The sequence below is a fragment of the Symphalangus syndactylus genome, chromosome 4 (genome assembly GCF_028878055.3).
Source record: "Symphalangus syndactylus isolate Jambi chromosome 4, NHGRI_mSymSyn1-v2.1_pri, whole genome shotgun sequence".
Taxonomy (NCBI): Eukaryota; Metazoa; Chordata; class Mammalia; order Primates; family Hylobatidae; genus Symphalangus; species Symphalangus syndactylus.
Window position 1 is genome coordinate 110,968,858 of NC_072426.2, and position 22,365 is coordinate 110,991,222.

The 22,365-nt window shown below is 36.8% G+C and overlaps 1 protein-coding gene across 4 annotated transcripts; it reads right to left on the bottom strand.

Moving 5' to 3' along the window:
- Positions 1-2,814: 2,814 nt before the first annotated feature.
- Positions 2,815-15,711, bottom strand: PCDH18 (protocadherin 18). Of its 4 annotated transcripts, none has more exons than XM_063638202.1 (5): positions 15,368-15,603; positions 12,694-14,834; positions 11,834-11,919; positions 11,580-11,743; positions 2,815-4,804 (listed from the first exon to the last, which is right to left on the bottom strand). In XM_063638202.1, the coding sequence occupies exons 2-5, from the start codon at positions 14,518-14,520 to the stop codon at positions 4,137-4,139; spliced, it is 2,745 nt and encodes a 914-aa protein (XP_063494272.1). In that variant the 5' UTR covers positions 14,521-14,834; positions 15,368-15,603; the 3' UTR covers positions 2,815-4,136. The 4 variants fall into 4 exon arrangements, with proteins under 4 accessions (XP_063494272.1, XP_063494273.1, XP_055131904.1 ...); XM_063638203.1 differs by having other exon boundaries at positions 11,834-11,922; positions 15,368-15,519; XM_055275929.2 differs by having other exon boundaries at positions 12,694-15,711.
- Positions 15,712-22,365: the final 6,654 nt, after the last annotated feature.

Below are 22,365 nucleotides of genomic sequence, written 5' to 3' on the forward strand. Positions count from 1 at the left end.
GGTCTTGAACTCTTCACCTCAGATGATCCACCTGGCTTGGCCTCCCAAAGTGCTGGGATTACAGGTGTGAGCCACCATGCCCAGCCTCATATGGTTGGATTTTATTTTTTTTTTGAGATTGAGTCTTACTCTGCAGGCCAGGTTGGAGTGAAGTGGTACAGTCTCAGCTCACTGCAACCTCCACCCCCCAGGTTCAAGTGACTCTCCTACCTCAGCCTCCCAAGAAGCTGAGATTGCAGGCATGTGCCACCACGCCCAGCTAATTTTTGTATTTTTAGTGGAGATGGGGTTTCACCATGTTGGCCAGGCTGGTCTCGAACTCCCGACCTCAGGTGATCTGCCTGTGGTTTTTTTTTTTTTGAGACAGAGTCTTGCTCTGTCACCCAGGCTGGAGTGCAGTGGCTCAATCTCGGCTCACTGCAACCTCCGTCTCCCAGGTTCAAGTGATTCTGCTGCCTCAGCCTCCAAAGTAGCTTGTTCTACAGGTGTGCACCACCTCACCTGGCTAATTTATTGTATTTTTTTTTCGTAGAGATGGGGTGTTGCCATATTGGCCATGCTGGTCTCAAACTCCTGGCCTCAAGTGATCCACCCTCCTCGGCCTCCAAAAGTGCTGGGATTACAGGCATGAGCCAACACACTCAGCAGATTTATTTTATTTTATTTTATTTTATTATTATTTTTGAGACAGAGTCTCGCTCTGTCACCCAGGCTGTAGTGTAGTGGCGCAATCTCAGCTCCTTACAGCCACTGTCTCCTGGGTTTAAGTGATTCTTCTGTCTCAGCCTCTCGAGTAGCTGGGACTACAGGTGTGCACCACCATACCCGGCTAATTTTTGTACTTTTAGTAGAGATGGGGTTTCACCATATTTGCCAGGCTGGTCTCAGACTCCTGACTACCCGCCTTGGCGTCCCAAAGTGCTGGGATTACAGGTGTGAGCCACCACGCCCGGCCCAGATATTAATTTTTATACAGCAATATGTATTGCTTATTCAGAGTTCCGTATATCCTTAATTTTTGAAGTCACTGAAGAAGTCTCATTTATGAAAATCAGCTTAGTTTTTTTATTTCATTCTTGTGATGATACATTATCCAGATATACTGAAATGGAACAGAAATACCAAAACATGTAAGACAGTCTTGGGACAGTTCTATTAGTTTCTGTCATGTTGAAAGCTGCCATGTCAGACAATGCATTTTTCACCCATACAAGTAATCCAGTATAATATTGCTTATTTTTAAAATAGATCTACAATCTTTAAATTTTAATGTGTCAATACTTCAAATTCATCTTTGAATATTTTCTGACCACCAGTACCAAAAGAATGAAACAAGAAAACTAAGCTGATTTTCATAAATGTGACTTCTTCAGTGACTTCAGTAAGACAATAACTTAATAACTCACTCATCTTTACCTTAATAGTTATCTATTGGTAAGTGGCAAATTTAAATATTTGTGACAGGAAGAGCAATAATTTAAATGATTAACAATGTTATAAGCCCCATCTGCGAAGATCAATAAGTAAATCAATGAGCAATGAATAACAATAACTTATAAGAATGTGAAGAAAGCTAATCCTCATCATTCTATAAACAGGCATTTAAGGAGGATTTGTTAAGCAATAGATTCAGTTTTGAGTTACATTTTTGGAAGTTAATTTCCTTAATATATGATTATCATTGAAGAACATTTCAAATAATCCAGTGGAGCTGAAGGGATTAAAAATAATAAATGGAGGAAAGAATGTTTAAGTGCTTTTTTATTGTTTCAATCTGAGGAATGGTAGGGTATCAAAAATGAGGTAATACAAACTTGATGAGAGACTAGGTTGCTATGATAGCATCAGACATCCCAGCTTTCACTAAAAGGATATTACTTGGTGAAAGGAACAGAAGCAAAAAACTGAAATCTTGCACTTATATTCTCTTAATCTGTGGACATGGGAAGCAGTAATAAATGGAGAAGGCTGGAGAAACAAGGGAATTTGAGACATGAAATTCTTGGAATATGGACAATATACAAAAGTTCTGTGTTGAATGAAATACTGCATTTTATTTATTTCACATTATTCAAAATAGTGGTTTTCAGCATAGCTTCCCATATTACTGCTGGTGCTTTAAATTAAGAACAGTAAGGATATAAAAGCCTTTTTCTTAATGGTAATATATACTGAAAGGAAGTGAAGTTGAAAGGCAGAATGTATTTAAATATGGTTAGCGTTTGTGTGTGTAATCTACTGAAAAATATACTGAAATTTCACTTGTAATTGCAATCTCTCCTATAAGGGAAAATGTGCCTGTTGAAAGAGTTAATATATTCTATTTAATGTGGTACTCATTTGAGAATTCAAATATCTGCATTTTAGTCACTTTTCGGTTACTTAACTTTCCCAGTATTTCAATTCCCGACTAGCAAGCCGGGGACAATAATATTCTTGCCTCCTGGAAACATTGTAAGGATACCTTTTTATCCTGCACAATTTAATACAAAATGTCCTGAGAAAGTATATTTTTTGTTTGTAATTTGAAAAATATTCAAGCAGTTATTGCTTGCTTACTCTTTTTTCTTTATTCCCCAAATGCATTTAACTTATTTAGCTGGAATATGGCTTACTGCTTTCATTCCCAATACAAGTCTCAAACTCATTCCTTTTCCATTGTGGTTTTCTTGTTTGCCCAGCCAACTGAATACTACCTGTTTATTATTTGAAACTCAACACTGAATCACCCTCACAGGAAGGGCATGCTGCATGCCAAGTTTTTGAACATATATGTAGGAACAGGACTCTGACTTATAGACAGTTCCTTACTTCACTTTAATTTTGCTTTTATTTTCACTGACAGAAAAATTTTCTGGAGAGTACAATCAAGATAGTGTATCATTAGAAATAACATTAATAGAAGCTTGGTCAGAAATGATAATAGTCATAATAAGCATCTCTCTCACCAAGGCATTCCACACAGAGAGATCACAGCACAATAAATAAAGGACTTCTCATTTGCCACACAACAGATAAAACAATTGCAGTAACAAAAATGTGATTTTATAAATGTTCTTATACTAAAAATAAAAGCAAAAATACGAGATCATGCACTGGAGACAAAAGCTAAAAATGAATAGTTATAACAAAAAAAGACAACATTCCAAAAGATTAAAATGTTCAAGTATTGTGAGAGGAAAGGGGAAGATTCAAAATAGAATGGGTTCAGAATAAGTCAACTATATTTACTACCTTAGGAGAGACACTGACATAACTGTTTTTATCCAGTAATATCTTATGCCATTAGAACACATACTATTATCCATTTAAAGGACAGATTCCACTTCCTTGGAGCATATTTCATACTACAAGGGTGGAATACAATTTATTGTTTACCCTAATTATAAGTAGATAATAATATTGTGAGAGAAATATTCTCCGGAACACCAGTGTGATGGCATGGAATAGTAGGGGCCTGGGAGTCAGTAAACATTGACTTTAGTTCTGTTTTCATCATTGTCTATAAAAAGTTCATTTGAGATAGTCATCTAATAAATAACCTTCAAGATATTTCTCAGTCCTGAAATAAACTTTCACTTTATCTTTCGATTTTCCTATAAGAGTTCAACTATTGGGGCTAGTAGAAAGTAGGGAAAATAACAATAAAATAGCTTAACAATTTTAATGATTCTTAATTTCTAAAAAGTTACTGAAAAAAGTGGGATCACTTAATGGAATTAAGGATTGTATAATGCTTTAGTGGGGTTGTTCATACAACATAATAATTCTTCCCCAACAAAACTAATCTAAGCAGTGCCTTTACACTTTGTGGTTGAATAGTGTATCAGATTTGAACAGTGGCTAGTTTCTACACGACTAGGAAAAAACATGTCTGTCATGGGAGTAAAAAAATAAAATTTGTTTGTTAAATTACACATAAATATAAGGTACAAATGTATTTTTAAAATACAGATTAAAATAATCACACTTGCATTGTGTACATACGAAAATACAGTATTTAATATTCAATATACACAGACACATTTATGATAAATGCAACTATTTGGCAATGCCGGTTCTTTCAGGGTTTTTTGTTGTTGTTGTTGTTCCCTATTTCCATATACATGGAAACAAAAATGCTTCGCTAAAATCTCCTAGCTCTGGCGGACATCTTGAAGCAGTTTGTTAATCTCTGCCACCAGTTCACTGGCATCCATGAGTTCGTGTTTCCCATCATTGAGGTGGTTGAGCACATTGTCAAAATCATCTTCTTCATAATTTTCAGGGATCTCCTCCATGGCTGGCAACCATTTAGAAGAAGGCTGCACACTGGAGTGAGTTCCAAGTGGCGGCCCACAGTTGTTGGTGGGATTTTGAAAATGTGTACTGGCTGCCCATGCCGCTACCCCCTGTGGATAACCCACAGTTTTGGCTAGAAAGGGTCCCTTCTTGCGCTCCAGGGAGTTGGACCGATCCACCTCACTGCATTCAGAATAGGTGTCCAGGGAAGGGGGTAAGAGACGCTGGAACACACTGCTCATTTCCGAGAGCAGAGATGATGTGCTGGTATCCCCAGTGTCCTCATCGTTTGGGGAGTCCTTTCCAAAGGTGGAAAAACTCTTCTTCTTTTCACCGGAATCTGCAGGCTGAGCGTCATCCTCAAGACTCTGATGCGGATGCTGCTGCTGGGGTTGCGTTGGAAATTCTTCCCCTGGAATGAACATGTTACTCCTATAATCAGAAGACGGTGAGGGCAGTGGTGGCATCCAGCACTGGTCAGAGTGTCCCAGGACCCTGCACTCCTCCGTGCAGAGTCTCATAGCTGCACTCAAGAAAAACAATGGAAATTCATTATTATACTTAGCACGATTCAAAATGATGCAAAAATGCAATTTTATAATAAAAAATAGAATGAGACAGTTTTAAACTATTTCCATGATGCCAACCTATTATTATACACAAAAGCTGGACTACAATTATGGCTTTAATTTGAACACGGTTTTATAGACCTCCGTAAGTGTTATCTTCTGGTGTGCTTTTTTTCCTTATTGATCATGTAAGAATATTCTGCTACTTGAATAATGATAAGATGGGTTGATAAAGTATACGTGGGAACGACTAGGTGTGAGCGATGAAATAAGTGCTGAACATAAATTCTAAAGAACAGACTTGCAAGGTGAAACCTATAACTTTAGAATGCCACCCATTAATTCTTGTGTAATGCATACCTTTGTGTAACTTTCTCAATATTACTTTAGTTTTAATGGAAGCAATGAGAATATAATAAGCTATAAGGTAATTATACTTATTAATCTCTCTTAAAGATATTACAAATTATTTATTGACTTATTACTTAAAACAGCAGTGAAAAGTATCCTAGCTACTGGTGGCCATCTGCAATTACCCTTTCTTTTAAAGATTCAAAATATATTTATATTCAAATATACAAAAATGCCATCAAAAGACGAAGAATATGAAAAATCCATTCCTTAGTTCTTACAGATGTTCTAATGCTCTTAGTGGAATATGAGTGGTCACAATCATAGGAAAAAAATTGATATGAGAAAAGCAGGAAAATAAAGAGGAAAAAACCCCTCTATATTTGCCAAATACAATAACTAAGCTACATGACAAAGAAATAAAAAATGTAAAATACACTCTACAAACCATTGACTTATTTCAGTGAAAAATAAGTCTCTTCAGTATTATGATTTCATTTTAGAGCAAAGAGAAGAATGCAGAAAATGCAAAATAATTCTCTTAGATTTAAAAGAACATTAGGTTGTTATTAGCTATACTTATATATTAAGAGCTAATTTTGTAGATCCATCTACTTTAGGAAGATTCCTCTTCCTCCCAAATTATGGCTAAAAAGTTGACTCTTGAAGGATGCCCATTCCCCTATTAGAGGAAACAAGTTGTCTGTTGCAGTTACTGTAGTATCACTAGCAACCGGTAAAGTGCCTGCATACAGTAGGTATTCACTACATGTTTTCTAAATAAAACATGAAGAAAATAATGTTGACTTTCTGAAAAAAAAGAAGTAATGGTCTTTGATTGAAGGTGTAGAAATTGCTGCTTTTCTCTGCTTGAATCTTTGAGATAATTCTGTTCTTAAACTGCAAGAGTCCCAAATATGGACCTCAAGTTTTAATGAAAAGGAGGAAAATTTGAGGAACAAATTGAGATCAAGTATTGCAAGTGAGAAAAAAGCTGAATCACTAGGAAACTAGAAATACAACGAAGAAGAAAAAAAGTGGAGAAAGTGTGAACACCAATTCCATGTGAATCAAGGTGGGGAAAGAGAAAGAGGATAAGCATGAAGAAAAATTGTGCAATTTGTTATGAAAGGTTACATTTAAATAAGCAAGAATGATTTAAGAATAAAAGCTTTTTTAGATTTCCTGACTTCATGCATTATTACTACTTGGAAATATTTACCAACTTTTTTTTAAATTTGATGTGGACAAAACAAAAGGGGTTGAAAGTAATTGGAATAACTTAATAGCAATGAGGTTTTCTCAGCAGCGAAATAACAATCATAGTGGTAATGATTTTTTTTCCCTTCTTAATTCCCCAGGTCTCTGAAAATGGAACTTGGACCTGTCTGTATTGTCTTACTCATATCCTGTCAGAAGGAGGAAGAACAGACCTGCTGACACCTCTTCATTTATTTTATTTAACTCTGTAGTTTTAGGCTTGGGAAGGATTTAGTTGTTTGATTCACTTTATTTTAATGCTTAATTATCGGAGAGAAAGGAGATATTACTTAGGCTTCTAAGAATACTGAAAATGACCTAGTTTTCTAAAGACCTGAATATAATAAACATATAACCAACAATACAATGCAAAAATACAATCTAGGTAACTAACGCAATCTGAAAGTTCATGCTCAAAAATAAGTTTGGTCATAGAAATTTTTTAAACAGCGAATGTTATTTGCAACTTCATCCCAATAAATAAGTGAAGCTTTAATTATAAAATAATAAATTAACTCAAAAATGAAAAATAAAAGAAAAATTGATGAGAAAAGACTAATGGAGGGAAGGATGGCAAAAATAAGAGAAATAGAAGAGTAATGGTGCAGAAGAGGGCATTTCTTGCAACTTCACTGATCGTGTCAATCTTGTCCCCAGGGACTTGACTGAAAACATTCTCAATCTGTAAGTAATTCAGTGCCACAAATGTTCCATACTATATCCCAGTGATCAGGGCTTGTTGACAAGTGGTGCCAGTGGCTAATCTTTCTGTTGCTCCTTGAAAGCTCTGCTAGGTAGTTAAGTGTCCTCTGGGGAGGGGGACCATGGTGAAAGGAGAGCATCTTCTTCACCACTATAAGACTATGAATTTTGTCACTGCACTGCACCTTACTGGTGGGGCAGGAAGCAGATACGTAAGAAGAAATATGTATGCCTTGCTTCTGTCAAGTCACTAGTCATCAGGTGATCAATCAGTTATCCATTATGAGTCTGCTACATGTGAAGTACAACAATAGCACCCTGCCCTCAAAAGTTGTAAAAAGATATAGCTCTAAGTAAAGCGTAGCAAATGATGTCGTAAACACAGGTAAAGTGTCAAACTAGATGATGCTAAGGGCATGTCAAGAAAGGAAAAAAGAGTGGAGGTGGAAGCTGAAGTAGTTAAAGAAAGAGCCACCTAAAACAAACTTTGAAAGATGAGTAGGATTCAGTTACGCAAAGTGACGAGAAGCCAGTTTTTCGGGTAGGAAGGATACCATGAGCAAAGCATCAGTGTATTAAGTGAGGAGCTGCTGCTACTATAACAAAAGATACAAAGATGGCAACATATGAGAGTTAATAAGCTAAGAGAGGATTCCATTGCCCTTGGAATGCCAAGAGAAATAGTTTAGTTCAGTGTTGCTGGGCAACAAGAGTTAAGTATTGATTTTTAGCCAAAAAATGTGGATTAAAATGCTCTTGAAATGTTGTTCAAGCTGTACGAAAGAAAGATTTGACAAAGGGAGGAGCTACTAGACAGTGAATATCAGTTTGCACACTGATACACTAAACCCGTCATGGAAGAAAGGCCAGAACAGATGGGCTTTCGTGGATACCTGCCATGAGAAAGGAGAGAACATAGAATTTAAAAAGAATGTTTAAAGTAAGTAATCGGAGATGACAGACTGATGAAAAGTGGATTGGACTCAATCAAGAAAAATGAGTATCACAAGAAACAAAATCAAACGGCTGTATAAATCATCCTGGTGAAGTGAATGCAATGGAAAATGGGGATTTTTGCAGGCATATGCTTAGTGTTATAGTTCAAAGTTGAATGAGTAAGAAAGTATGTTGGCAAACATGAGCCAACAGACAAAAAATGCATACCAATTTAACTGCTCAAAATGCAGGATATTTGTGTGGGAATTAATAGCATGAATGACCAGAAATGACCCTGTTGGCAGGCAATGCAACATAACATAATCTGTATTTGTTCAAAGTCTAAGGCAGAAAAACAGTTGGAACAAGACACTTTAGTCCTAGAAATATAAATGCTTTGGAAACTCTGCTGATCTCTTTTAATGGCATTCAGATGTGGACTTACATTTTTCTCTACTTGGATATTTCCTGGGAATATAAATTTACAAAGCACAAGTTTTACAACCTATTATGCCTCCAGAAGTTGCCACGGTAAATAATAAACTGGAATATGTGTCATCATAATTATACTCATAAATAAGGGATAGTTATCTTTGTATAGATACACAGTATGCACATAGCAGTCTACAGTAGTCAAACATGAATATACTTTGCGGACCATTGGTGACTTCCTGGTGCTCTATGCCTCCAGGATAGCTTTGACCACACCTCAGATGGAGGCAGGTACCTAGTAAGGCAGAAATGTATCTACTATAATATATTTTGTTGTAACATAATGTTATGCACAAGCAAAATAACTCTCCAGCCACACCCATGGTTAAGTGTGATTGTGCAAATATGGGATTGTTTTTTACAAAATTGTCTCATGTTAAGTGGAATTATTAATGATGATACAAAGGTGAACTCCTAATTTTGAGAAGAAATGTGATACTGATGGAGCTTAATGGCACTCACTAAACACAACTCACTGTTTTCTACAGTTTATCTATGTCTACCTATTGTTTCCCCAGTGTCTTTATTCCTTAACATCTATTGTTATTATTGTAATTATTATTATTATTATTTACTCCAAGTGCTAGAAAACTTTCTTGCCACAAACTTACGTGGAGGTGGAAACTTAGAAAATATAAGAAAAAGTAAAAGAACTTTGACCTAAAAAAAAAAATTTTATAATTAGCTATTAGATTTCTACAATTTCAGAATTAAAAGGGACTTTAGGATCATTTAATCCCCAAAATACCAAGGTTATGTAATAAGAGCAGCTATTCAGTTAACTATGCTGATAAATTTAAATTGCTATGAATAAACATTATACAAATCTAAAAATATATAATACAATATTGATGTCATGCCCACTATGTTACTTTTCTGTTTAATGAAATGAAATTACATTATTTAAAATCAAGGATTAATACTCAAAATTAGGGTTCTGTCAGGATCACACGAATGTAGTTTAGCCAACTCCTTTATTACACAAGTAAGAATAATAAAACGATTGTCTTTGAGCAAAGTGTCTGATTCTAAATATAGTCCACTAAATTTTCAGAGATTTCTCTTCAAATTGGTCAAGAAAGTCTATGCATTAAAAACAAAAACTAAAAACAGACACCATGATTGTGCAAACAGGCTCTCAGGTACACTGCACGCCTTATTGTCTCTAGAAGTCCCCCTTACACATTCATCCTGTGAGATGTATTATAGTATCTATTACTGTAATAACAGAATTAAATAATCAATATTTAATAGTTATGGGGTATGTCATAAGTCTTTAGAACATAAGAACAATTAGGACACTCTATTTAAAAACAATTACTACAACAACAAAAACCTGTTACTTCACCTACTTGATAGATTAGTGTTTAAGAATGTGGGGATTGGTCCAAATCTCACTCTCCCATGTACAAACTGCCTGATTTGAGATGCATTTTCTAACCTTTATAAGTTTCAGTTTCCAAATCTTAAAAAAAAAAAAAGCAAACAAAAAAAGAAGCCTGTTACTACTGTCCCTACTACTAATTCCTGGCAAAGCCTTAGGAGAAGCAGTGCAGGTATCGAACTCTGCATGGGCCTGGAGTAAACCTGGGGGCATAGTTGGTAACTACTATTGCTACCACTATTCCTAATATTAATACTGCTCTGGCTACTGCCATCACTACTTCACTTATGAGTGCTTGAGTTTCTATTCACAGTGGTCCTTCGGTATCCAAAGGGGATTGATCCAGGCCCCCTGTGGATACCAAAATTGGGTTGCTTATATAAAATGGTATTGCAATTATACAGAGCCTACGCACATCCTCCCAAATACTTTAAATCTTCTCTAGGTTACTAAAAATACCTCATAAATGTAAATGTTATGTAAATAGTTGTTATACTGTATTGTTTTTTATTTGTATGGTTTTTTATTGTCGTATTGCTATTTTTATTGTTTAATCCAAATACTTTCAATTAACGGTTGAATCTATGGATGTGGAACCTGCAGATATGGAATGTCAGCTATATTGATTTTCTTGAATTCCTGTAGCTGTCTGAGGCTCCCTCATGTTTATTTCCTCAACTCTCTTACTTATCTGTATTTAAAAATAGAGGTGCGATGGAACTAAGATGGGTGATATTGTGTTGTTCTATCTTTCATATATCAAATAGCAGTCATTGATCCACATTCAGTGAAACTTAGAAATATAGGTAGCCAAAAGAACACATGTATGTATTCCTAAGGTTGATTTAATTTTGCAGTCTTTAGTAGTGGGGCTGCTAGGATAATATAATCAGTATTTACTCAGTTCAGAGAGTTTCTATTGCAGAATTAGAGGGAAGAAACTCCAAGGAAAACGTGGTTCAAAACTTAATAGCATCTCTTCTATCTAGCTATGTACTTAAAAATTCCACTCTTGGGTCCCTGTGCCTCTTCTACTATAGCAAAATGAAATGTTGGCAAAAATATTCTGTGCTTACCACCTACAAAGATGCATTCCTTCTCCTATTTTTAATGCTTGAAGTATACAATTTCTAGTGTATTTTAGTCTCTGATTTTGTGAGTTGGTGCCCATCACAGGAAATGCATCCTCCAAATTACAGTCCAGTTCACCACTCTGCGCCAAAACAGTGTAACTGAATAAAAACCACCACCCAATAATTTTGCAGAGTTACACAACCGTGTTCTATGGCTGTATCGGATGAGGTGGAAAGAGGAGGAAAGTGGTTTGTTTTTTTGATTTTTCCCCACCCCTTTCTTCTCGTCCTATGAAGCTGTCATGCTCAGTCGTTCTCTTCCAACCGCTTAATGAAATTTAAGAAAACAGTGTTAAAATGTTTCAGTTTCTGTTCATTACTAAACAGTGATGAACATACCATAAAACATATTATAAATACTTCAGTGCAAGGGACAAATAAAGAAGAAATATAAGCATGAGAGAAATTTTTCATTTTACTGGTGTCACGGTAGACCTGAAAATAAAGATTTATCTATCACTACCCTCTTACCTGCTGGAATTCTTCCATCTGTGAGAAACAGGTCGCTGAATCCTTCACCCAGCAGCCTATCTATTGGAGAATCTCGCCCCAAATCATAATCACTGTCTCCTGCCTCACTGTCACCACGGCCACTGTCTTTCAAGCTAAATTTGTCCATGTCTTGAAGGGCATATCTGGAAAGATAAATCAGAAAAAATAATTACAGTTTTTACTCTTCAGCATTTATATTGAGACTTAACAGGTAACACAAGAATAATTCATACCTATAGCTCCTGGAATATTTGTTTCCTCGAAAACTTGGTCTTGGCTGATATTGCCCCTGGTGAAGCATTGAAAGAAGCTGAGAGACCTGCTGGAAACCAAATAGACAGAACTGATTCCTGGAAACAAGCCTCTAAACACTCACAATCTTTAAGCAAGAAAAGCAGTTACTTGCTATTTCAACTAAGTAATTGAACATATTATCTCTATTTAAAAGATTTGCAAATGCTGGACTGTGGCGGACCATGCAGCCAGCTACCAACTATAACTAAAATATATTTCAGAGAGATTTGGATGATCTAATACAACTGACTTTTACTTTGTGAAAGAAGACTTCCTTTCAAATAACTGATTTATTTTCTTTATAATTCAGATAAAGTGACCACCTGTAAAAATACATGGAAAATACATACAACACTGTAACGCATGTAGTTTAAAAAATGTCAGGAAATCTTCCAAACTTGGACAAACATAGCATGCATTGAAATAGAAGTCTGAAGGCCTCAGTCTTTTTATTTGTTCAGTGAAGACTATAACCTTGAAAATAAAGCAAGTCTCTACTTTTTGGCTTCCCATTATTTTAATCTGGGAAGTAAGGGGACTCTACGTAGTCCTGTGTGAACTTCACATTTATTTTTCAATATTATACATATCATATGCAAGTTATTTACTTAAGGAAAACTAAAAATAGTATGCTAAAGTGTGCATCTTTGCTACAATTCACAATGTAACTTGTATCCTACTTAATTTGCACAGTATTAGTATTGTTACTTATTGATGAAAACATTTAAGGACTAGTAAACACAATTCCTGAACACTAACACCTAACATTACAATGAATTGATGTGGTTTATGATCTTACCTCAACAGCAGGAGTGGCGTGGGTGAGTTCTAATGAGAAATTCTCTGGCACGTGGTTTGATGAGATTGTCACCAAACTGTTGAGTGACTGGTGACTGTTGTGACTCTGCCGACTGCCCATCTGCCCTCTTTCTAAGGTAGGAGATGAAGATGGAGACGATCTGTGATGAGATCTGATGGGCAGAGTGCCATTTATGGTGGGCACCAATGTGATGTCCCCTTTGTGAATCTGCCGGGATGGCCTTTTTGGGTGGTGCTGGTAAGTTGATTCGGCCACCCTGCAGTTATAGGATCTAGTGTCTTTCTTCTCGCGGTTACACCTAGTTGCAAATAGCACCATAATAACCAACAACACTGCACAAATTGCTCCTAAGGAAATAATTATTATCATGGAGACATCCAAGGATGCCTGGCTTACTGAAGTCATTGCTGTACTTGTCACCGACTCTGCATATTCAAAGATCATGCACTTCAGGAGGACTTTGGTATGTAGCTGAGGATTGCCTTTGTCCTGAATGATAACTGACAGCTCCCATTCTGTGTAGGGAACAGAATCCATGCTAACGTTGGTATGGATGTCACATGATCGTGGATCAATTATGAAGATATTCTCCTCATTACCTGCTACTATGGCACAGCTGAGTTCAGCATTCACACCAGAGTCTCTGTCAATTGCCCTTATTCTTGTGACATGAAAGCCACTTTCAGCCCCTTTGGGAATGGTGATTTCTGCCGTATTATTACGCAATGCAGGCCCTATAACCACAGGAACGTTGTCATTTTCATCAATGATGGTGAGCACAACTGTGGTATTGCTTACCAGTTGCTTTGGGCTTCCTCCGTCTCTTGCTTCTACCACAAAAGTGATCTGACTCACTTCTTCATGATCAAAGATTCTGAGGGCATAGATGGCTCCATTAGATGGGTCAATGGTTACATATGTAGTTATGGAACTTCCTAGAATAAAACTCTCCAAGATGGTGTATGTCACTTGCCCATTTTCTCCAAGATCAGGATCTGTGGCCGTAACAGTGGTGATATATGCCCCTGGTGAGTTGTTTTCTGAAATTACAAATTCATATCGGCTTCTCTGGAAGTGGGGTGGATTGTCATTGATATCATTGATTTGAACTGTAAAATGTTTCACTGTAGAGAGACTGGGTGTCCCCTTGTCCTCAGCGATTACAGTCAAACTATATTCAGATCTCTTTTCTCTATCCAGCGTGGCATTAGTTAAGATTAAATAATTGTTTTCATACGTCTTCTGAAGTTTAAAGTGACCATGTCCATGAAGCTTACAAACTATTTCTCCATTCAGCCCAGAATCCTTGTCCTGAACTCTGACCAAAGCAACAAATGTATCAATAGGATCCCCTTCAAAAATATAAGATATTTCTTCTTTTCCAGGGGACATGAGGTTGATGTTAATTTCAGGTTTATTGTCATTAACATCCACAACCTTAATTATAATTTTGCAATGGGCTGGGATTGAATTTGGACCCAAATCTTGAGCCTGAACATCAATCTCATAGGATTTGGTGATTTCATAATCCACTTGCTTGAAAAGAGTCAAATGTCCTCTTTCGGAATCAATTTTAAAAGTCTCCATAATTTTGGGAGACACATGACTGCTGAAGGAATATACAATTTTCCCATTAGCGCCCTCATCTGGATCCGTGGCATTCAGATCTAAGAGCAAAGTGCCAACCGGGGAGTTTTCTAAGAGTTGTATTATATAAGATTGCTGCTCAAAAGCAGGGCTGTTGTCATTGGAGTCTGAAATGCTTATTTTTAGTATGGATGAGCCAGACCTCTGAGGTACTCCCATGTCTGAGGCAGTGAGCTGAAGCTCGTAGCTTGACTTCAGCTCCCGATCTAACTCTCTGACCACTATGAGTTCTGCATACTTGGCCCCATCAGTCCTGGTCCGAACCTCGATATTAAAAAAATCATTGGCAGAGAGCGAGTATGTGTGGAGGGAATTTTCCCCAACATCTGGATCAAATGCACTGTCCAGGGGAATGCGAGTCCCAACTGCTGCACTCTCAGATATCTCAATAGGTATGAGAGATCTTGAAAACTGGGGAGAATTGTCATTAATATCCAGCACTTCAACTTCAATATGGAAAAGCTGCAGATGCTCTGTGGGTAGAGTGATCACATCAAACTCTATGGAACAGTTCAAGTTTTTCTGGCATAGTTGTTCACGGTCAATTGTAGCCCCTATGCTGATTTCCCCATTATCCTCGTTTACTACAAGCAGAGGAGAATTTCCCCTCTGCATGGCTCGAAATCGAACAGTAGAAGGATTAGGTAGCTTCAATAAAACATCAGCCACATCCTCTGATAGTCTTGCAATTACTGATCCAACCCTCTGTTCCTCATAAATCCTATATTTCAAATTCTTGCCCAGTACATCGTGGTTGAAAGATACTATCAGGAGTGCAAAAACAAACCTAAAGTGCATTTTAGCATTCATTTGGTGCATTGGTCAGTTTATGAGATTTCCCTCACAGAGCAAGTTAAAACAGCAAAGCAATTGCCTCAACTTCCTTTGGCAACTTAAAGCTACATTTGGTACTTGAAACTTGAAAGCGTCTCTTAATAACACAGCACAGCAATTAACAGCTCGCAAACTTTTGTTTTATACACACCGTGTCACGACTTCCAGATACCTTCGGCATGGAGTCCAGTCCTTGCGTTTGTTTGGTCGTTCGTCCTCTTTCCAGGCAGGAGAGTGTCACCTCCGCGTTTTCTCCCTTGTGTAGTCGGAATCCATCTATTGCAGGGTGCCGGCGGAGTCTGCAGTGTGTCTTTCCTGAGCGATTCTTTCTCCCTTTAGCTGCTCGGCTGCAGACTAAACACCCGTGATTGCTGACTCCAGTCTAAAATCTGTACAACTTCACTTCAACTCAGACAAAGCTCTTGCCCAGCGTGTGTTGAATCGCTTCCAGCCAATCAGCGTGCTTCCAAATCAAAAGCTGATGGAGTCACCCAAGGAGGGAGGGCGAGAGTGGAGGGTGGGAGAGAGAAAGAGACCGAGAAGGAGGAAGGCGGGGGTGGGGGCGCGAGAGAGAGAAGGGGAGACGGGCTGGTGGGGGCTGGGGGAGGAGATGGGAGCCAGTCCTTGCCTGCTCCTTGCTTCTTCCTCACCACTCCCCCTCCGCCTTTCAATCTACTGCATTCACTTTCTCTGAGCGTGCCATGACAAAGGGGAGACAAATTACAGAAGAAAAACTTTAAATCAACTTCTGGTCGCCTTTATTTATATGGCACGTTAAATTCTTCTTGTTTTCTTAATTGCCCTTTCTTCTGCCACAGACATGTAATCATCTTGCTTTTCATAGTCCTTAAGTGCTAGTTTAACTTAAAATACCTCTAAGTGCGTTTTGTTGGTGAAGGAATTTAATACAATTTGAAAACCTGCTTCTAATTATGCTTCTCAGACCACCTCCTTCCCCATTCCCTCTGTAAATACTTGGGCCTTTCTCCTTCTAGGAGCACAAGCAGATTTTCCTGGGGCTCTGTTTTTAAAGAATGGAGCCAGTAAAGAGGTTTCATTTTCTGTTTTCTTTCATCTTTATTCTTTGAAGATAAAAAAAGGGCTATCTTGCACTCTTGATTTCTCTTAATTAGCAAGACTTAAAGGAACACCTCAGAATTTGGAACTAATTAACAATATAGTTCTACCTTGTATGACTTCTTTCCTTGAGTTTGGGCAAAATTGTTTGTAATATTTCTTTGTCCTGTGCTTCAAAAAAATCCTATTTATCTTGGGTGAAAGACACCGCAAGCTTTAGCATGCCAATTTCTACCAAAAGGCACTATCTATACATGGCTAGTATTCGCAGTGAATACTGGGGGGACAAGGACTCAATAGTTTACAAGTCAAATTTTTATAATATATGCATTATTTATGAAAACACTTCAGATATGTATTTTAAAAACCCCAAAGCTTCTTTACACTGACAAATCAAATGCGTGAGCTGAAAATTGCATTTTGTGTGCATCAAAATGCTAGGAAATATCATGGGAGGCTTGTGCTCTATCCAGGTCACAGAAACTGATACGGTATTCTTATTTGAAAATATGATTATTTATGATTTTCTTTCTGCTCTGCAATTCCTTTTAAGTTTATCATCGTGGCTCCATTTTTGCTGCTTTTTTTCCTACCTTTTGCATTATTCCTCAGCTGTCTTCGTCTGCTTGCATATTTGCTGTTTCACATAATCTCATTGTCACTTTTTTCCATTTATTTTTTCCCACTCTCTATTTTGCCCACCAGAAACATATAAAAAAAGTAATTTTCTGATTTTTCCACTTTGCTTACTCTCAGCAGAGCTCAGCTAAAGTCACTAAGAAGGCTCTTTCCAAAAAAGAAAGCAGAGGAGTCTCAGCGTGAATTCTCCTTCTTTTTAGGCATTCAAAAGCATTTTATAAGCCATTGTCTTTTTTTCCCCCTCCTGAAACCAGTGCTGTGTGGCAAATTGTGCAGAATAGAAATGCCTATAATGAATGTATTTAGTACTGGGTCACGCTGATGAACATTCTGCCCCCATGAATAATACTGTTTTACAAGTTTGTAGCCCTTTCAAATTGCTGATCCCCAAACCCTATAGGCAAACTAGGAAAACTACCACAAGCAAGGGGGACTTTAGAAACCCATAGCCATCTGGCCTAGATCTCTAACAATCTGAGCCAATAAGTATATCAATTCAGGCTTTAGCGAACCCCTTTGCAAACACCAAAAGAGCAAAGAAAGGAATTAGTGACTATTCAAAGTTGGGGTGAGAATTCAAAGGTAACCTAATTCCATTAGTTCTAGGAAAATTTTCTTTGAGAATTTGGTAAGTCTACACCCCCAAAAAAACTCCAAGAGCAATGGATTTGATTACCTTGATTCAGATTTTTTTATGCTTAAAAAGTAAAAATAATAAAAAGTTATTTTGTTTCTGACAGTGGGCTTGAACAGAAACAATCATTGTGAAAAGGAGCTTCAGTGTAACTTACTGAAATATTAAATAAGTTGTAAATTAATAAAACCTCCAAAATGATATGTTTCTATGAGTAAGTATTTAAAGAATTTGGCATTCTTTCACCAACAATGGCTTTTTTCATTTGCAATATCATCCTTACCACATATTATTTCCTTTTCAGCTTCCCAATCTCTTCCTGAGAAGTCACATGTATCTACTCAAAAGTGATGCGCTTTTGATTTATCCTTGGTATGCACTGATCTGTTCTTTACACTTTTTTCCCCAAAAGTACAGAATTAAAAAGAAATCTTTTCTTTGTAATATTGTATCACTAGTTCTAACAATTTAAAATTTCCTCATTTGGTATCCCTGAAAAGATAACAAAAAACTATCTCCCAGACTATTTACTATCCATGAAAGGGTTTATATCAGGGGAGAAAAACTGATAAACTTCTATTAGCTGTTATCTAATGATGACCTGATTGAACTTCATCCTTCTGGAACTTGATGAAGTCATGAAAAAGGGGTGGACCCTCTAAACAACTTCTCAGATAACCAGTAAGGGAGAGTTGATTGAATGTTTCTTAAAGTCCACCCTCTTTTGATATGGCAGTCTTTGTTGACAAAGAAAGGAAGTGGTTCCTCTTGAAGACTGTGCCCTCTTGAGTGATGTTAAGCACAGCAGCAAAGTGCTTCTGAGCTTCTAGAGGCAAATCGCAGATACATCCACCCTGTTGTGCATATTTTATCTATGAAGCTCCTTTTACCACTTCAGTTTAATTGGGCTGAAAACTGCTAAACCTAGATAAAAGATATCAACCGGCATTTACAATACATCCTTTCAACTCTAATAACACTTTCACCATGCCATTTACTTTTATTGCTTTTGTTCTAAGGAAAATTAAGCTTTATAATTCTAAATTTTGAATGATTTTGTTCCTATTCAAGAGGAAGGAAAGCATAGAACTAAATTGTAAGCCTCAAATTTGTCTGCATTACATGAAGAAAAATGTCTCTTTTGGTACTGGAATACAAGATGAAAGTCACTAAAATTTCTTACACGCAGATATATATTTTGTTTTTTGATTTTTTGCTATTAATTTATATTTTATTACAGCATATGAGATAAAAAGGTAGGTTAATAAATATTCACTTTTATCTCACTATATGTCTTTCCTACCATCAAAATAATGACATGAGATTTACAGTCTTCTGGTTGATTGGTATACTTCACAATCTTTCCTCATAGCATTTGTTGTGAAACATAGAAGAAAATCATGCTTGACACCATATGGCTGTAACAGGCCTAAATAATTACTCTGCATCCTGGGAAATTAGGGACAAAGGCTTTTCCAGACAAAGGTTAGTAAAGTTAAGGAATTCCAAGACTTTAGACCTGCTTAAGATAAAGAGCTTGCTTGGCTTTTTGTATGAGCCCAACAACTGTGGGTACCACCAGTTGGCAGTTATGTAATCCTGGACAAATTATTTAACTTCTCTGCGAATGTATAATCCTCTGTGAGGTGGGAGTAATAATAATTTACTCTAAAAAATTCTTTTAAGAATTTCAATGACTGGGGCTTTCCACAAAGGCTGGCCCAGTAAACATACAACAAAGGTTAGTTTCCTTTTCTTAACCTGTGTGTGTCTGTTTTCCTCCTAACATTCATTGAAGAAGAACAAAATGTGGATTATAGCCACAGAACTTGGTGCTTCTCAGACTTTTGGTTTAGATGCATACATAATTTTATGTTGAAAAGATAAAGCTCTCTTCATCTTGACTTATAAAGGTCACCTGTGAAACATAATTGACAAAACTAATAGTATTGAACTGTGATGGTCTTGAAAACTTGCTGCTTTCCTGAAGAAAATTCCAATACCTACCAACTATACTCAACTATACCACCAAGCCCTAAACCATAGAAACATATCTACAAATACAATTAGAAGTCTACCAGGTGCTTATTTTTCTTTTATATTTGATAGTATACACATCTATTTGCCTGTTCTCAAGGCTTTTGCACTAAACAGTTGTTTCTTTAAATTTCATGTGAAACTATAGCAGGAAGACAAAAGGATAGGATTTGATGTATTGTGACAGTGACAAGGAAATATAAAATTTGTCAAATAAGATTTTTATTTAAAAACCAACCTTAGGCCTTTTATCAATCACGTTACATCTCTCTGTTGTTCTTCCTTTATTCCATTTACTAATAGATTTAAGAATATAATAATGAAAAGTCACCGAACAATATGAACTCTTTATGAGAAAAAATTTATCAACATGAGATCAAAGGTTGGGAAATGAAAATAGATTCCAAACTATCTTTAGATGTGTGTAACAGAAATAGACTTTACTTGAATTCTGATCAAAACTGAATGTGCTAAGTGCCCACAGGAGGCCCACGCAGCTGGAAGCATAGCTGTGCTAGGGCCAGGAGGCAGCACAAACCAGGCGCCAAGAAGAGTTGGAGTCCATGAAATACAGTGACAGGTGCTAGGTCAATTTTGTCTCAGTGGGCAATCAGTATTTAGGATGTTCTGCCAAAGGTAATATGCCAAGTTCCAGCAGGTGACTTAGGGTCTAGCAAAAGGTAATCCATTGAGTCCAGATGAAAGGCATGTAGGTGAGCCGCTAGTCCAAACAATAGGACTTCCTTAAGGACTTCCAAACAAGGCAGGTTATGAAATTCAGGATTAAGATAGGGAGAACAAAACAAGCACCTAGAGGTTCGGTGTTTTAAAAATGGGCACTTACGAAAAGCCTCCTCAAAACTGGAGACCAGTTTGCAAAGTTAAACTAGATGGCAGGAAAATTGACTTTTAGGATTATTCATCTGAATTCCTTAAATTCTTTCTTTTCAGTACAGTACCTCGAGACAAAAAACTAAGCCTACAAAGTGTCTTCCTATAGTTGCAGCTGAGAAGATTTGTGGAAATGGGTGGTGGAGAGACTAAACCCTTAAGTGACTTGAGTCTCAATTTTTAGTTTAAGCGTTGCCATTCAATGTATGGGCTCTAAAGCAGCAGCATGTGCATTAGCTGGAAGCTTGTTGGAAATGTAGAATCTCAGACCGTACCCCAGACCTACTTAAACAAATTCTGCATTTATTTATTTATTTTTTTATTATACTTTAAATTCTAGGGTACATGTGTACAATGTGCAGGTTTGTTACATATATATACATGTGCCATGTTGGTGTGCTGCACCCATTAACTCGTCATTTACATTAGGTATATCTCCTAATGTTACCCCTCCCCCCGTCTCCCTACCCCACGACTGGCCCCGGTGTGTGATGTTCCCCACCTGTGTCCAAGTGTTCTCATTGTTCAGTTCCCACCTATGAGTGAGAACATGCGGTGTTTGGTTTTCTGTCCTCGCGATAGTTTACACAGAATGATGGTTTCCAGCTTCATCCATGTCCCTACAAAGGACATGAACTCATCCTTTTTTATGGCTACATAATATTCCATGGTGTATATGTGCCCCATTTTCTTAATCCATAAGATTTAAGTACCATCATGTCAGAAGTTTCACCACTTCATTCAGATTACTCTTCTTGGCAATGTCTCAAAATTTAATGTACATAACCAGAGGACCTTATTAAAATGCAGAATTTCTTGACCAACCCAAATGACCATCAACAAATTCTGCATTTTAATAAGGTCCTCTGGTGATTCCTATGTACATTAAATTTTGAGACATTGCTAAGAAGAGTAATCTACTGAGTAAAGTGGTGAAACTTCTGACATGATGGTACTTAAATCTTACGTGCCGTGAGATTTTTCTCCTCCAGGGAGTTTAGAGACAATTGGCACATGGAGAAGATTACCAGAAAAAGGGCCAGAGCTAAGACCTCATTAATTCAAGAATATAAGTAGAAGTGATATAAGAAAACTTATCTGTTTAGTTAAATTCACAGAAAGAGAAGGGAAATTAAGCTTCCCTCTGGATCTAGGGTTTTATAGCAGCTATCACCCAGTTTATCCATTAGGCAGTACAGTTTCCATCAGCAAGGAAAACGCTTTTTAGAAAAAGAGATCTAATAATACTTTTGGAAGAGCTATTTCCGAAGGTGGAAATATCTCCAAATATCCCCAATGTCATAATATTTATTTGTATACTTGTACATATGTATATGTTTAGAAATCTCTGGTTGAGTGTTTCATATCTGTCAAGTACATATAATTCACAAGTTTGCTTTATGTTTTCTTCATGGCAACATTCCTTCGTTTATCATTCTTTTATCATGCGGCAAAGAAAATCTTGAGAATACAGTTTATTTTATCCTTAAATATTTCCAGCTCAGAATTAAGAATACAAAGCAAAGTGTGACGAAATGTTTATTGCCAGTGTCTGACTCTTTGTGTTCATGTTAAAATATACTTCATGAATGATACTTCTGGATGCTCTTAATAAATAGCTAATTTATCCAACCATTTTTTGCTGTTCCAACTAGGAGTATCACACTGTTCGTAGACTGGCATCTACTCTCAAGAAAAAAGTTTTTATAATGTAAAGGAGAACTGTTATCATTTAGAAATATGAGCATCCACTTAAATAACAAAAACCAAGTCAATGATATTTTAGGATATATTAGGTCAGACTAAAACTTTTTGAAAGCTTTTGAAACTTTTTGAAAGGTTTTAATATAGTATGTTAAGCTTCGATAAGTGATAAGTATCCGCATCAAATA

What these genes read in the sequence shown, in the direction of transcription:
- PCDH18 (XM_055275928.2), bottom strand. Translation starts at nt 15,180, where the DNA reads ATGCACCAAATGAATGCTAAAATGCACTTTAGGTTTGTTTTTGCACTC. An exon ending in AAATATTCCAGGAGCTATAG is followed by an intron (nt 11,744 to 11,833) that starts GTATGAATTATT and finishes TTATCTTTCCAG; the next exon opens with ATATGCCCTTCAAGACATGG. An exon ending in AGATGGAAGAATTCCAGCAG is followed by an intron (nt 4,805 to 11,579) that starts GTAAGAGGGTAG and finishes TCTTGAGTGCAG; the next exon opens with CTATGAGACTCTGCACGGAG.